The sequence below is a fragment of the Narcine bancroftii genome, chromosome 2 (assembly GCF_036971445.1).
Source record: "Narcine bancroftii isolate sNarBan1 chromosome 2, sNarBan1.hap1, whole genome shotgun sequence".
Lineage (NCBI taxonomy): Eukaryota > Metazoa > Chordata > Chondrichthyes > Torpediniformes > Narcinidae > Narcine > Narcine bancroftii.
In genome coordinates this window covers 27,913,037-27,930,754 of record NC_091470.1, presented here as the reverse complement: position 1 = coordinate 27,930,754, position 17,718 = coordinate 27,913,037, and the positions used below count along the sequence as shown (strand labels likewise).

The following is a 17,718-nucleotide window of genomic DNA, read 5'->3' as shown; positions in this document are numbered from 1 at the left end:
TTCACGAAACAATATTTATTATATAAAAGAATACCTGCCCTGCCTATGTATCGTCTGTCTGTATGTCTGTGTGTTATGTCTGGTTGCGTGTCTGCGTGTTTTGCACCGAGGACCAGAGAGCAAGAGGATGACGAAACTTGACGGTCATGTATGCACTCTGACAATAAGTATGGACTTACTTCCACTCTGACAATAAGTAAGGACTTTGATATTTTCCCCTTTGTGTGGAGACTGGTCAACATCAATGTTAATTGACAACCATTGTCAGCATTTCAATACGCATGCGCACTGTCTCGACTCTCCCTTGCCCCATGAAGCTGACGTGACCTCCCTCTGCTGCTTTCCCACCCTTGTCCCCCCCCCCCGCGCGCAGACTCGTCCACGAGCCGCTCGAGAGCGGCGGCTCGTCGGATCTCATTGGCCCCCCCCCCCCCCCCCCACCGCGCCGACGCGATAAGGACACGTGGCGTGCCGCCGCTTCCTCGACGCCGGGGCTGTGTGGGAGCCTCTGATTGGTCGGCGCCGCCGATGACGGCGCATGGAAAGGCTTTAAAAAGGAGAGCCCCCCTCAAAAAACGGGCTCATGGCGGAGGAAGTTTGAGCGGCGGGGAAGAGCGAAGAGGCCGGGTGGACGCGGGAGATGACCGGGAACCGAGCGGGCGAGCTCTGCATCTGGCTGCTGCTCCTGGTGTCGAGGCTGAGGCCGGTTTTAGGGGGTGAGTGAGCGCGGGAGGGGAGGGGAGGGAGGGAAGCGGTTGATTTAATCGCCAGCCCGGGCCTGGCGCTAGGCCCGGTGCAGCAGAAGCGCCTTCTCTTCCTCGCTGCGCATCGGCAGCCGGAGCTGTGGCCGGAGGGAGGGAGGGAGGGAGGGGGAAGGGAAGGGAGGGGGAGGGGGAGAGGGGGAGGGGGAGGGGGAGAGGGGGAGAGGGAGAGGGAGAGGGGGAGGGGGAGTGGGGGAGGGGGAGGGGGGGGGGGAGGGGAGTCGGAGACTCCTCGAAAGGCAGTGGCGTGGTGGAAGCAGCAACCTATTGGCTCATTTTAGCCTCCTGGCCCCCTATCACACTTCATTGGCTCAAAGCTTGGTGGCTGGGCCTTGGAGTGTTATGCATATTTTGCATAAAATGTCAAGCATTGCAGTTTGCATAGTAATACTGTTCACTGGATGTGCCCCAGCTGCTGGGATAAGTCTGTATAGACAGTGGTGGAAAAGGAGTTTGCCCTGCATTTTGGTGTATTGTGTGCACTTCTGATTGCCCAGATGGAGAGGGATGTCATTCAGCTGGTCTGTGGACCAGGACGGGCAGGTTTGGATCATGAGGAGAAGCTGACAGGTTAGGGTTATTCTCCTGCTGTGTAGGAAGCTGGGTGGTGGGGAGCCTTACGAAAGTTTTAAATGGTGGTTAGTCTCTCCCAATCTCCGATCTTTCTCCAATCTCAGTTGTAGATTTGAGAAGGGAAAGATTTGTAAGAAATTTGAGGGGCATACGAGCTGGTGGAGGTGGGTACGATTGCCACGTGAGTAGGCATTCAGACAGCTTCATAATTAGGAAATGTTTGGGGCTAGCTTAGTTAGACCCTGGTTAGAATTGCACATTAGACTGAAGGGCATTTGTGGTGTAAAGCTCTTGGCATGATAACTGGGCTAAAGTTTCTTGTTTTGCCTCTTTTTCGGAGACTCTAGACCTGCTATTCCTCATGGAGGTCCTTCAGCCCTCCTGGGGGCCATAACACATTTAAATGACAGCCTTTTCTTTACCTTGTGTAAGATCAATATTTTTTTTAAAACATGTAGTCGGTAGGAATGAAATATGGAAGATGCCAAAAATTTACAGGGAAGGGGCCCAAAAGCTTTGAGCAAAGTCCGAAGGGGATAAGAGTCAAAAAGGGGTGAATGGCTGCTCTAGGTTGCTTGATGTTGGCACTAGATGTTTTTTCTGGATTTGTGATGGTACAGAGGTTACCCCTGTAAAATAACTGTATTCTGTTTTCTTCCTACTTACAATGGTCTGATGTGATTTTTTTTGAAGTTACAATGGTTTGAATCTGTACTTTCAATTTTGGATTCACCATCCAGTAATTAAATTTAGTTAATTCAAACTTCCTTCAAGCTTTCAGTTGTGTAATTCATTGTTTTTTTTTCAGTGTGGAATAAAGGTATTCAAAATTTAATTATAAAAAGTGGTAGGTGCGGTATTTTTGACATGTTTTTTTTTAAATCTATGATGGGTTTGCCAGAACATAACCCCATCGTAAGTTAAGGTGCACCTTGTATATAATACCATACAAATCTGATTATCCAAAGTGGTCAGGACTTGACTACTTTGGATGAATGATATTTTCAGATAACTGGTCATTTTTTAAAAAAAAAATAACTCAGTAGCAACAACAAATCACTTGTAACAGTGTTTAAACAACAAACAAGGGAAGGATTTTAAGTGTGAAATAATGTTTAATTCTCACCAAAAAAACCCAACCTAAATAAAAATCCAGTACCAAAAATTCAATTCTACTCAATGTGATCTGGGGGAAAAAATTTGGGTAACTGAGGATTTTCTGATTTGTTTTGAATATCTTCTGTTATCTGAATTATTTCAGAGGTGAGATTATGTAATTTTGGCTTCAAAATTTTTTGTATAAATGAGAATTTCTGTTTTTTCTTCTCTGAAATCTTCAATTTCCAAGAAAGATTTCTGAGCTGAACAGATGTCACTCCCGAGTCAAAAAATTTTCTGATAACTGACAATTTTGGATAATCTGATTTTTGGATAATTGGAGTTGTATTTCAATTTTTGTCTCCTGTAAGGCAAACAATGAATCTCCAGGTGCATTGCCTGACACCCTAGCAATAGGAGAAAGAGTCCCTTTCAGACACTGGATTCACCTTCAGTGCTCTCTCAGCCTTTGTAGCCACACAGACCAGTCAGCCACCCGAGCTCCAAGTCCAAATCTCTATAACATGATCAGGAAGTCTTCAGCCTTTGAGGCTTTTTAGGAGCCTTTGCCCTCTGTGCTGTCAGATTCTGGTTCCAATATCTGGTTCCCATGAGCCCAGTCACCAGCAGTGGGTTCGACAACTGCCTGCAGCCTGTTTGGGTCCTTCAGCTCCTGGCCCCTTGCTCATCCACTGCAGTAGTCGCCTTCTTGTAGGGTCATCTTCCATGGTTCTCCTTCTCAACAAGGTGGTGGGAGGGGGGGGGGGTTCTCTCTGGTGCTATTGCCCTTTAGCAGTTTACATTTGAATTTGGAACTTTGGAAATATTAAGATTAATAATCTGTAAAAGATCATCTGCCCATTCAAGTTGAGTATTATGCTTGATTGTGAAGGAAGAGTAGTTATCTGTAAATTAGGATGGTTTTTAAGTTTATGGCTACCATGCATGAGATGGGATGAGATACATGTGTGTCAGCATTTATTTTCCATATCTTTTGCTTCTAAACTGAGGAGCCAAATAAGCATCAAGTCGTATTGGCTAAATTGTGTCAATGGTGAAGCAGATGGATATTTGTAGTAAGTTCTTATTCCTGAGACATTTGAGAATTTGTTTTAATTCAACACCTTTAGTTGAAATCCTCAGCTATGCTTCTCATGGATCCATGTCTGGATATGGGTTTTACTTGTTAAATGAATTAGTTTTAAGCAATACAAATTTTAAAATGAAATGAAAATCCATTATGAAGTGTTATACATGGCTTTTAAGCAATTAGTGCATCAAGACAATATATAAATTGAAAAACACATCCATAAATCATAGTCTGGGTAGTATGTTGTATTCAAACAAAAGGGAAAAGAGGGGAAAGGAAATCACAACCCTTTCCCTTACCTCTATGATTTATATGTGCTTTGTATTAAAATAAAAGCAAAGGAATTAAAGAGGTAGGTCAGTCAAATTGTGTTGAAAAATTAAGTGGGAAATTCAGTCATGAATGACCCCCCACAGCATCTGAAATCTTGTACCTGAATTATTAACTGAATATCAAATCTTTTCCATGTTCAGACAGGACATGACCCCAGCCATTGAACATGAGTGGGCAGGGCAACATCCTTTCATTTAAGCAAAATTGCATGTCTTGTCAAAAGAGAAAGAGTGACTCTTAACTGAAGACAAAAGAACACCATTGTTTGCAGTTGTTCCAAAGTGAGCAATCAAAGGATTTGGTGCTAATTATATCTTAAAAATTAAAGATGGGGTGAGAAAAAATTATCTCCAGTACTTTTCAAGACTACAATATGTCCAGAACATATGAATTAAGGAAGCTTCTCTCTTGTACCTATCAAAAGAACTTGTTTCAGAATATAAGCAAGACAATTTAGCCTTAAACATGTGCACTCTATGTGCTACTTTCAATTGCAATAAACAATGACAAGTGAAGAGCTAGTAACCATCTTAAAAATAACATCCCAATCTTCATCTGATATAGTCAAATTTAGGTCCTGTTCCCAGGCATTTGATTTTAAATAATGAGGCCTGTTTTAAATGTAATAGCTTCTCATAAATGATGCATATTAAACCTTCACGAAGGGGCTGAAAACTTAAAAATCTCATCAACTAAATTTGTTTCAGATACTTTGGAGAAATCAGAAATTTGAGATTTTTTTTGAAGACTTTATTTAAAATTTTATAACATGAATACAATAGAGAATTACATTTAAAGAAAAATTTAAAAAAAATTAAAATGGTATGATTACAATATTACATCAGAAAACTACACAAAATAACCCCCCCCAGTTGATTGTAACACAATATTAGTAATCTAACTTAAAATTAGTCCAACCCTCCCTCCCCCAAAATAAAGAGTGAAGAGTTAATAAAATTAACAATATTATATATGGGGAAAAAAAATGCCCACTTACAAAAAAAGAGATAAAACTTAACCTAAAAAAAATTCTAACAAAAAAAATTATCAATACTAAAATATCACGCTTAAACATATATTTAAATCAAACTTAAATGCATATAATTAGCAAACGGAGTCCACTTTAACTTATAAAAAGACATCTTATCCTGAATTGAAAAAGATATCCTTTCCATAGTCAAACAAAATTTCATCTCCAAATACCACTTATCTAAAGTTAGTATATATTTATCTTTCCAAGTGAGTGCTGTACATTTCTTAGCCACGACTAAAGCTAAATAGATAAAGGAAATCTGATAATCCTCTAAACCTAAATCAATTAATGATTGCATGTTCCCTAATAAAAATATATCGGGATCTAATACAAGATGGATATTATATAAACTGTTAAAAACAGATTGAATACCTTTCCAAAACTGTTGCAATCGATCACAAAGCCAAACAGTATGCAAAATAGTATTGGCCGTCTGATCACATCGAAAACAAGAATCCAACTTACTAAGACCAATTTTTTTTTAATTTCTCTGGCATTAAATATAGCTGATGAATAAAATTATAATTAATCTTCGCTAGTCTAGCATTAATTAATTTCCGAATACTATTCTGACAAATTTCCATCCGGCTTCTTCAGCTATTTTATGTCCTAAATCTTTTTCACATTTCAACTTTTATCCCAGAAATTTGAGATTGAAGAAAATGCCAGACTTAGAAATAACTGGGGGAAAAAGAATGAGTCAGGCAAGTTAAACTTAACAAAGATGATTAAATGATGCAAAGTAGCCGTCAATGAAAAGATCTTTAAAACTTCGAATACCTGCAGAGAAGTTGAAAAAGGTGATTAAATAAGACTTGAGAGAAAAATTATGAAGTGTATAATGTTTTCTAATCTGTGTCCAAATTCTCATCGTGCTTAACAGTGGGATTATTGTTCAACTTAATTGAAAAAATGGAAGTGAAGAGTCAAGAAGCAAAATTAGAAATTTTGGGGGAATTCGGGTCCATAGATGCCCACAATGGTCAGTATAATTCTGAAAATGTGACCAAATGCAAGAAAGACATTGTATATTGACTGCCCAGTAATCAAATATAAAGTTAGGTCGAGGCATACCACCATCCCTGTAAGAAAACTTTGTGTAGAATAGGGTGTCTACCATTCCATATATAACACGATATAACTGAATCAAGTGAATCGAAAAATAATTTGGGAACAAAAATTGGTACAGATTTTTGTACCAAATCGGGACAAAATATTTCATTTTAATAAAATTAATATGACCAAATAATTTTTGTTAAATCACATCTGGAAAAACAGCTATTAGAAATTAGATTCAAGTAATTATATTTTTAGGTAGAACTTCCTTCCTTGTACTCCATTCCATCTGTTGGCCCATGAATGCAGCTAAACACAGCTTGAACCTCATCAAGTTTGCTGGCAACATGATTAGTAAGAATGACGAGCCAATGTACAGAGATGAGGTGCAGCCACTAATAGTCTGGTGCAGAGCCAACAACTTGTATCAATGTTTTTTTTTTAAAAAAAGCAAGGGATGGTTGTCAAATTCAGGTGGGTCCAGGACCTCCCTCTGCTGATGGCTCCACTATTGAGTTTGTCAAGAGTATCAAGTTGCTTGGCGGAGAATCTTACCCTAGTCCCGAAACACCAACATCATAGCCAAGAAACCTACTTCCTGCAAAGACTGGGGAAAGTTCATCTCCCACCACTGCCCCCCACCCCCCAAAAATCCTCGTTTCATTCTACAGAAGATGTATTGAGAGCGTCCTGTGCAATTGTATCACTTCCTGGTTTGGTAGCTGTACCTTCTCTGATCACAAGACCCTGCTGAGAATAGTGAAGTCAGTGGAAAAGATCATTAGATGCTTTCTTCCAACCATGAGGGATAACCACAACACTCAATGCAGGTGAAAGGCAATATACATTGTGAAGTACTCAACACACCCCTCAAGTAAACAGTTCACCCTTCTGCCATCTGGTAGAAGGTACTTCAGCACTAGGGCCCATACGTCCAGATTGGCAACAGTTTTTTTCACCTGGTCATCAGACTCCTGAACTCGCAGAACATGTGCAGAGAGTACCTTCGTACCGGGGACTCTTAGAGTGTACGTCTTAATATTTAATTTGTTTAACTTCTATCTTAACCTGCATTTATGTAAATGTGCTCTGATCCTGGAGAAATGCTCTCTCATCTTTATTATGTGAGCATGGTATGAACGACATATAAAGATGACTTGACTTGATCCATAATTTTAGGAATGGTGTTTTAGCTTTGATTACAGAATATTATAGTAGCATACTTTTTTATAATTTTTTTATTTTCCCCACTGAACCATATCAACCAAAATATGTACAAATGTTTCTCATTAAATTTATACAGTGGCTTTTTTCCCCTTTCCCTCCCTACCCTCTTCCCACCTTTCTCCAAAACCCATAAATATTCAACATATCTTGGGCTTGGCTTCACGGACGAAGATTAATGGAGGGGTAATGTCCAGCTGCAGGCTCGTTTGTGGCTGACAAGTCTGATGCGGGATAGGCCGACACGGTTGCAAGGGAAAATTGGTTGGTAGGGGTTGGGTTTTTCCTCCTTTGTCTTTTGTCAGTGAGGTGGGCTCTGCGGTCTTCTTCAAAGGACGTTGCTGCCTGCCGAACTGAGAGGCACCAAGATGCACGGTTTGAGGCGGTATCAGCCCACTGGCGGTGGTCAATGTGGCAGGCACCAAGAGATTTCTTTAGGCAGTCCTTGTACCTCTTCTTTGGTGCACCTCTGTCTCGGTGGTCAGAGGAGAGCTCGCCATATAACATGATCTTTGGAAGGCGATGGTCCTCCATTTTGGAGATGTGACCTATCTCGGCTGCACCATTTCATCGGATGCAAGGATCGACAACGAGATAGACAACAGACTCGCCAAGGCAAATAGTGCCTTTGGAAGACTACACAAAAGAGTCTGGAAAAACCACCAACTGAAAAACCTCACAAAGATTAGCGTGGACAGCTGTTGTCGTACCCACATTCCTGTTCGGCTCCGAATCGTGGGTCCTCTTCTGGCATCACCTACGGCTCCTAGAACTCTTTCACCAGCGTTGTCTCCGCTCCAGCCTCAACATTCATTGGAGCGACTTCATCACCAACGTCGAGGTACTCGAGATGGCAGAGGCTGACAGAATCGAATCCACGCTGCTGAAGATCCAACTGCGCTGGGTAGGTCACGTCTCCATTCAACATGTACAATACAATAAAACCATAAAACAATATCTTCACACAAAGGAAAATAAACAAGAAAAATGTGCCATCTATTTGTTACACACTGAATCTAGTCATTTTGTCTTATTTTCATTTTAGGTGATAAGAGGTCCGAGGCAAGCTCTCTCTGTTATGTTCCGTGTATGGTTCCCAAATTTGTTCAAACAATGTGATTATTTTTTAAATTGTATGTTATTTTTTTCCAATGGAATATATGTATTCATTTCCATGTACCATTGGTGTATTCTCATGCTCTCTTCCATTTTCCAAGTTGACATTATACATTTTTTTACTACATCTATCATGATTTTTTTTTTGCACTTTATCCAATTTGAGGCCTAATTTTTTTTTTACTTGTTTTACTTAAAAGAAAGATCTGTGTATTTTTTGTAATGTTATTTAATATCTGATTTAGTTCTTCCCAAAACGTATTCACTTTCGTACATGCCCAAATTGCATGTACTGTTGTTCCCATTTCCTTCTTATAGCGAACACATCTATCCGATAATGTTAAATCCTATTCTTTTAACTTTTGAGGAGTGATATATACCCTGTGTAACCAATTATACTGTATCATGCGTAACCTTGTGTTTATTGTATTCTTCATAGTTCCAGACTTCATTTTTTAATCTGTTTAAATCCTTTTTCCACTTCTGTTTAGCTTTATAGCTTATTTTATCATTTTCTTTATCTTGCAGCTTAATGTACATGTTGGTTATAAATCTTTTTAATTATCATTGTGTCTGTAATCACATATTCAAAGCTGCTTCCTTCAGGTAATCTCAATCTGTTTCCCAATTTATCCTTTAAATAAGCTTTCATTTGATGATATGCAAACATTGTGCATAAGTTATTCCATATTTATACTTCAACTGTTCAAATGTTAATGAATTATTTCCCAAAAAACAATTTTCTATTCTTTTGATTCCTTTTCTATCCCATTCTTTAAAGAAGAGGTTATCTATTGTAAAAGAGATTAGTGGATTTTGTGCCAATAATAATTTTGGTGTTTGTTAATTTTTTTTCCTTTCTAAGTGGATCTTCTTCCATGTATTAAGTAAATCTTGCAATACTGATGAGCTTTTATATTGCACCAGCTTTTCATCCCACTTATAAAGTATATGTTCCGGTACCTTGTCCCCTATTTTATCTAGTTCTATCTTAGTCTAGTCTGGTTTTTCCCTTGTCTCGTAAAAATCTGAAAATACCTTAATTGTGCGCCTCTATAATAATTTCAAGGTGGCAAACCACCTTGGTTATACCTCTCTGTTAATTTATCTAATGCGACCCTCGGTTTCCTCCCTTTCCACAAGAATTTCCTTATTATTTTCTTTAGTTCATTCCCAATTCCCTTAACAGAATTTTTTTTAACGTTTGAAATAAGCATTGTATCCTTGGGAACACGTTCATTTTAATGCAGTTTATCCTCCCTATCAACATTAGTGGTAATTATTTCCATTGTTCCAAGTCTTCCTGCAATTTATTTGTTAGTGGCTGATAATTTAGTTTGTGCAAGTGGCTTAAGTTAATATCTAACCTGATACCTAGGTATCGGATTGCTTGTTTGCCATTTAAATGGTGATTCTTTTTTAAATTCTGTATAATCCGCGTTACTCATTGCCATCACTTCACTTTTATATGCGTTGATCTTGTACCCCGATAAATCTTCAATTTCTTATGTAATTCTTTCATTGATATCTCTGGTTCTGTTAGGTATTCTATGATGTCATCTGCATATAAGCTGATTTTATACTCCTTTATTTTTATCCCTCTTATATTATTTTCTATTCTTATCAGTTCTGCCAAAGGTTCTATTGCTAAGGCGAACAATGAGGGGGATAATGGACATCCCTGTCTAGTTGACAGGGATACATATTTGATTCGATACATATCCATTTACTGCTACCTTCGCCAACGGTCCATTATACAATGCTTTAATCCAATTTCTGAGCTGTGAGCTTGACGTCCTGCTTTGCGGAAACTGCCAAAATGTTTGGCCTGGAAGTCAGCCTGAAGAAAACTGAGGTCCTCCATCAGCCAGCTCCCCACCATGACTACCAGCCCCCCCACATCTCCATCGGGCACACAAAACTCAAAACGGTCAACCAGTTTACCTATCTCGGCTGCACCATTTCATCAGATGCAAGGATCGACAATGAGATAGACAACAGACTCGCCAAGGCAAATAGTGCCTTTGGAAGACTACACAAAAGAGTCTGGAAAAACAACCAACTGAAAAACCTCACAAAGATAAGCGTATACAGAGCCGTTGTCATACCCACACTCCTGTTCGGCTCCGAATCATGGGTCCTCTACCGGCACCACCTACGGCTCCTAGAACGCTTCCACCAGCGTTGTCTCCGCTCCATCCTCAACATCCATTGGAGCGCTCACACCCCTAACGTCGAGGTACTCGAGATGGCAGAGGTCGACAGCATCGAGTCCACGCTGCTGAAGATCCAGCTGCGCTGGATGGGTCACGTCTCCAGAATGGAGGACCATCGCCTTCCCAAGATCGTATTATATGGCGAGCTCTCCACTGGCCACCGTGACAGAGGTGCACCAAAGAAAAGGTACAAGGACTGCCTAAAGAAATCTCTTGGTGCCTGCCACATTGACCACCGCCAGTGGGCTGATAACGCCTCAAACCGTGCATCTTGGCGCCTCACAGTTTGGCGGGCAGCAGCCTCCTTTGAAGAAGACCGCAGAGCCCACCTCACTGACAAAAGGCAAAGGAGGAAAAACCCAACACCCAACCCCAACCAACCAATTTTCCCTTGCAACCGCTGCAATCGTGTCTGCCTGTCCCGCATCGGACTGGTCAGCCACAAACGAGCCTGCAGCTGACGTGGACTTTTTACCCCCTCCATAAATCTTCGTCGCGAAGCCAAGCCAAAGAAGAATCCAATTTCTATATTTTTCTGATAGATTGAACTTCTGTAATACTTTAAGTAGCTCTACTCTACTCTGTCAAAGGCTTTTTCTGCATCTAAAGCAACAGCCACTGTTGGTTTCTTATTTCCTTGAACTGCATGAATTAGATTAATAAATTTACAGACATTATCCACTGTTTGCCTTTTCTTAATAAATCCAGTTTGATCTTGTTTTACTACTTTTGGTACCAAATCGGCCAATCTGTTTGCTAACAATTTCGCTATTATCTTGTAATTGAGTTAAGTAGAGATATTGGTCTGTATGATGCTGGTGTTAATTATAGTAGCATACTTAATACTGAATGATTTGGAGGCACTAATGAGGAGCAAGAAATCACATTTTATTTTGAAGAGAACTTTGTGTCCGTGCTTTGATGGTATTCCTATTGCTTAGAGGTTCTAGGTCTCAGTTGTGCATCAAAGTTTGCATAAGACAGATTGATTTGCCATCAGCAGAAATTGCCAGGTGCATCTTGCAGTCAAAGAGAACCAAGACTTCCTCCCGAGTCAGTGTTGGAGGATTTGCCTCCAGTGTTCCTGTGGCCAACAGACTCCAGTCTAAATGATCAGCAACCAGAGATAGTGGCTCCCAAGAACTTAATTTGCTTGCCCTCTCCACCTCTGATTTTCCCTGAGTGATCACTGGATTGAACACCTCTGGTTTTCTCCTTCTGGAAGTCATTAATCAGCTTCTTGGTTTTAGTGACATTGAGTGTGAGTTTGTTGTCGGTGTCCCATTCTGCCAAGTTTTCAATCTCGCTCCTGTGCTGACTTGTCACAGCTTGTGCAACCCACTACCATGGTATCGTCAGCGAATTTGTAAATTATGTTCTCATCGTACCGAGCCGCAGTCTTTTACTGGCTTGTGGAATTGATCTAAAGTCTGCATTCAGTTGTCCCAATTGATCAGCATGCAGCTGTCAATGGCCTTTAAATGTTTATGATGAGACATTTAATTAGTTCTAATGAATTTGAATTCAGATTAAATTTAATTGATATTTAAAACTGCTGGTGATAAAAAGAAAATGGCTGGTTACCTGCAATGTCTATTAAAATTAGTCTCCATCTTTGCTCCGATGTGTGTGATTAGTTAGATGTAAGGTGCATTTAGCCTCATTCAAGGGACTTTTGCCGTTGAATGCAACAAATCCTATTGCTGACAGTAATACTTTTGCTGTTTTAGCTTAATGTGGTACTCTAGATGATGGCTGCTCTGATATATCTAAAAGATCAAACCATTAAGTTGTCAGATGGAATCTTACCCACTTTGCTCTCCAGAAGCCTGCCCTTTATTCTGCTTCAAGGAGATAGTGGAATTTGTAATTCATGGCTATCGTGTATATTTTTGTTTTCTTGCTAGGAAATTATGCCAGCCATAAGCAACTAATTGTTCATGGTAAAAATGTGTTCATGTATTTGGAGCTAAAGTTGATTTATTTTTAAATTTTGGACATCCAACATAGTAACAGGGCCTTCTAACCCATGCTGCCCAAATACTCCAATTAATCTAAATCCTTGTACATTTTGAAAGGTGGGAGGAAACCATGGATAAAACATACAAACTATTTTCAAACAGGGGCTAGATTTGAACCCAGGTCTGTGGTGCCCTAGATTGAATTTTTAATAATCAAAATAACTTTTTTTTTGCACAACCACATAAGAACTCAAATCACTTTTTGGTTAATGGTGAACTGCAGTCAGCTAAGAAATGTAGTTTTAACATTAACAGACCAGTTATTGGCAAGTTTCTTGTTTTAACTGTTAATAACATTGTGAAATGTTGGCCTTGTTCCAGAAGGAACACCATATTTGTTGCCCAATGTTTACACGATGGCTGAGCTTTGTGTACTTAAAAATCATGGGATTGAAGTAAAGATAACGTGTGAAGTACTTTGTAGAGAATTTTTTTTATTTTTGTGAAGTGGTTGATTTTCAATTTAATTTAATATTCCTTGATGGTTACCTGTAGTATGTAATGCTTCAGTTAAAATAAACTGGATTTGGCCCATTAATCCATTCGTGTCCCTTCTGACTAACAAAGATGTATTTGGGAGAAAACCCACACAATCACTGAGAAAATGCAAAGACCACCTGCAGTTTTGATCTATACATTTGAGAACATTTTAATTCAAGTAGAAATGTGTACAAGTAATTTAATGGTTTTGAGGCATTAATAAGTCTTGAAAACATACAGTATGATGTATGGGGAATATCGAGATGCACTTTTCCTCCCCACCCCACCATGGAGAGAATTCCTTGTCCTCTGTTCTGCTCTGAATAAAAATTCTGATCCTTTGTCCAGCTGATTTTACTGGTGTTTTCACAAACTTGAAGTCTTATCTAGTGTAAGCCATCTTTTGAATCTGAAATGCTTGTCATTTTTCTCCTGTTTTTTTTAAACTTGTACTATTGGTAGATTGAGTTCTATTAAGTGGAAATGACTGCTCTCCATACCATGCCATCATACCCTTTAAAGACTTTTACTTGTCTCTCAGTTAACATAGGGTGGTCAAGTTATGTCATTAAAGTCAATAGTGTCTTGTACACATTTATAATTAAGTTTTTTTTTAAATGCACAAACTACATCTCCAAAGTATAGACCAAAACTTCGAGTGGTGTCTGTGGACTTTGCATTTTCCCTTGGCTCATGTATGTTTGGTTATGTTTCTGGTTTCCTCCCAAATCTCAAAGATGTATCATTGAGTAGTGTTTCATAACTGTTCATTATTTAGCATGGAAGGAGTCTGTGAATGTGGGCAAAATTTAGTTACTCCATTTATCTGAAATTCTCAGTTATCGGAATTTTTTTTGGACTTCTGTTCGGCTCTGAAATTTTTTGGGGGGGGATAATTGAGGATTTCTGATTGATTTGGATAAATTAAGATATCTGAAGCAATCAGAAATCCTCAGTTATCCAAAATAAAGATTAGCACCGAACTGACATCACAGGTTGAAAAATGATTTGGAATTTTTGAAAAATATCTGAGTAGAATGGAGTTTTTGAAGTTGGATTTGTCTTTTGTTCACTTTTTTTAACTTGATACTTAAAATAAACCTTCCTTTGTTGCTTAAACATGGTTATAAGCAATTTGATGTTGCTAATGGGCTCTTTTTTTAAGAAAAAAAGACCAGTTATGCAAAAATATACTTTATCTGAAAGAGGCCTGGTCCTGACCACTGGATAATTGGAGTTGTGCTGTGTTCCACAATTAGCCTGTTGGACTGAATTGCCTCAAATGTTAGGAAATCTGAAATTAAAATTTCAAATTGCAGAGGAAGTTCAAAATGTTTCTAGATTTTCATAAATACAATTGGATTGAGTTTTTATCCCACTATATTGTGGCAATCTGAACAATTGCAATTAGAATTAGTAGGGTTTTACCATAATTTAACTTTCTAGAGGTATTCTTTTTGAGTTTTTGGATGGATTTATTGATCGATCAGTAGAAATGTCTATGCTACATATAAGCAAATGTAGTTTAACCTAGGCTTGTGTCAATATTGCTAGTCAATTCATTGTTCTTTGTAAATTTGCTTGTTAAGCAATAGTAACTGCCAGTTAGTTACCTTACATTTTTTTACTCCCTAATGGCAGTTTATATCTGCTTTTTTTCCAGATGTCCAAGAAATTGATGAGTCACTGGAGTCCAAGGTAAGCTTTCATCTATCATACCAGGTTAGGAAGCCACAGAGCTTGATCAATATGTCTTGTGGTCATGAGGAATACCTGGTGCAGAGAGAAAATGGTAATGCTTAAATGGACCTTTTAGTGAAGGAAAAAGTGGGAGAGAATTTGCAAACAATTGGAAGTTAGCTGTCTGCTAGGCAAATTCTGCTAGAATACTATGTGGTATATTGAATGTTATCAGTGGTCCCTCTGAAAGGATCATGACTGACTTGCAGACTGCTTCTATAGATGTATAACACAAATCTGTAGGCACTGTAGTTGAAGTAAAAACACAATACTGGAGAAACTCAGCTGGTCAAAGTGTCTTTTTTTTTACAGCAAAGGTAACTGACATTTCAGGTGACTTGAGCCTAATATCAAGGAAGAGAAAAGTGTTGGCAGGCATCCAAGCAAGAGTAAAGGGGGAGGTGTGGTCGCAAAGGCAAGAGGTGAAAGGAGGGAGTGGACAGCAGCGATCCAGGGGAGGAGGGATGGCTAGTGCAAGGTAAAAACATCATGAGATGGGACCGGAGAAGGAGTCACCCAGTACTAAGGAGTAACAGAATGCAGATGTGACCTTGTCCACTCAAGATAAGCTTTGCACTAACAAGAATGATGTGCAGCAGACTAACAGAGAAGGGTAGCAACAGTTTATTCATTGGACAATGTAATGGTATGATAATTTACTAAGTACGTATCCTGAGGTATAAAAAAAACACCACTTGCTGATAACGGCAGAATGCGCCTTCTCCAACTAACACTGTTAGTTGCAAGTGTTACAATCCGGTAATAAAGAACAAAGAACCTTGATTTCGACTCAGTCTGGTGTCTGACTCACTCATTCATGAACAAAGCAGACCTAACACTAGGTGAAGGGAAGGAGAGAGGGGGGAAGAGGAGAGCAGGTTAACAGAACCTGGAAAAGTCTGTTAATGCTATCTAGTTGGAGAGTGCCCAGATGAAAAATCAGGTGGTGTTCTTCCAATTTGCAGGTGGCCTTGGTGATCAAGCACAAGACCATGGATAAACATGAGCATGGGAGTGCAACACAACTGAACTGGTTGGCTACTGGAAGGTCTTTGTCACGAGCGGATGGAGCAACCAGTTCAGTTCTATGTCACACTTCCATACTCAAGTCTGTCCATGGCCTCGTGTGTTCTATCACCAAGACCACCCGCAAATTGGAGGAACACTTTATTTTCCATCTGAGAACTCCAACCAGATTGCATTAACATCGACTTTTCTGGGTTCTGCTAAACAGCTGTCCTCTTCCCCCTCCCTCCTTACCATCACCTTTCCAATTCTCCCTCCCTCCCTTCACCTAGCTATCCCTCCTCCCCTTGATTGCTGATGTCCCCTCTTCTCCACCTGTCACCTGTATTTGCTTGGATGCCTTCTGACATTTTTCCATACCTTGAAAGCCTCCAGCCTGAAATGTTAATTTTTTTTTAAAACCTTCGCTCTAATAAAGGACCTGCTGAGTTTCTCCAGCACTGTGTGTTTACTGGTCTATAGATTCTGATTGAAGCTATTTTGACTCCTCACCCTAGTTAGCGCAGAGATGCCTAAGAGATCAGGATGGTGACTACAGGTATTTTTTTAAGTGGTGCACTCTTTTTGCAGTATTACACAAGTGTATGAACTCCTGGTGTGCTCCTTCAAGTTTCTCTGTGCCATCCTAAAAGCTCCTCTGCCACTTTAAATCTTTGACTGTGGATTCTCAGGAGCTGGTATGGATGTTGCTGAAAGCTTTGAGAGCATTTGTAATTTTCTGACGAGCAAGTAATCTGTTTGACAGCTTACAATATTATTTTGGGACTCTGGTGTCAAGTATGTGAACAACATGCCAGCCAAAGCTAGCAATGCAAGTGGCCTCCTGATGATGGGAATGTGGACCTCCGAGGGAGTGCTGACATGACTTCCCTTATCCTTCCACTGGATTTGGTGGGTTTTGAGGAGATAGCATTATTGCCTCATTATAATTTCTCAATTGTTTGCAATTCTAAGTGCATATGTGTGAATATTTTTCAGCTCATTTTGGATAAACTTTAATGCCTGTTTCTTGAATGCTATTTTCTATCTGGAATCTCCATTTAATATTTTCTTTCACCTCTACTGAGAGATGCATGTTATTTTTTTTTAGATAATATAGTTCCACTTGTAGCCATTTTTCCTTTTAAAAAAAAAACTGATTTTTAAATTCTACATTTGCATGTTCCCTTACAGTCAGATCAACAGAGTAAACAAATTGGGGATCAGCCAGCAGGAACAAGAGTTGTTGCTGGGCAGATCATAGACTCTATAGAAGACTTTGAGGAAAGTAAAGCTGACAAACAGAACTCTGCATCAGATGATGAGAGTGTAAACACAGACAAAAATGTTCAAAAAGGTAAGGTTCAAAAATCATCTATTTTTGCTAACTTTTAAGTGAACTTAGTCATTGTTTTATAGGAACTGACCAGAGCAATTGTGAATCTAATCAATTTTTTCCCCTCTGCATTGCCATCTTGGATACTGGTGTGGAACCAATTGCAACAGCATATTCTTAAGTACACCTTAGCTTCACAATGGGCTTTAAGGAAGTGGAGATTGTGGGTAATGAATATTTGTTATTCATGAAGCTATACACTTGTGTCACATGAAAGTAGTTGGCTTGCCTATGATATTTGAATAATTGGACCATGTATAATGGTGCTTTGGTGGTAAATTGTGTGTCATTGCTTGAATTCTGTATTTCTAAATACAGAAGGGAGGGAGTTTTGTATAACAATGGCACTGGCACAATAGTGTTATTGGTGCTATTACATGGAATAATTTGAAATTTAAGTCAAAATCCATTTTGGAGGGCTTGTGTCATATTGCTTGAAAGCCTGGGTCTGTTTTGAATTCCATGGCATAAACTTGGAACTGCCATGCAACTAAATTTGTATGACAGATTCAGCTGGATGTTCACTGTTCACTAATAGCTTAGTGCTAGTTAATTTGAAAGAACTTCTGCAAAGTC

At 39.4% G+C, this 17,718-nt stretch overlaps 1 protein-coding gene across 1 annotated transcript in view; it reads left to right on the top strand.

Annotated features, from left to right (window-relative positions):
• Nucleotides 1-554: 554 nt before the first annotated feature.
• The window catches only part of sel1l (SEL1L adaptor subunit of SYVN1 ubiquitin ligase), a 36,974-nt gene continuing 19,810 nt past the window's right edge, over nucleotides 555-17,718 (top strand). The window contains exons 1-3 of the mRNA XM_069916167.1: nucleotides 555-716; nucleotides 14,665-14,699; nucleotides 16,941-17,103. Coding sequence (XP_069772268.1) covers nucleotides 641-716; nucleotides 14,665-14,699; nucleotides 16,941-17,103 — 274 coding nt within the window. The 5' untranslated portion in view covers nucleotides 555-640. The remainder of the gene's footprint in view (nucleotides 717-14,664; nucleotides 14,700-16,940; nucleotides 17,104-17,718) is intronic.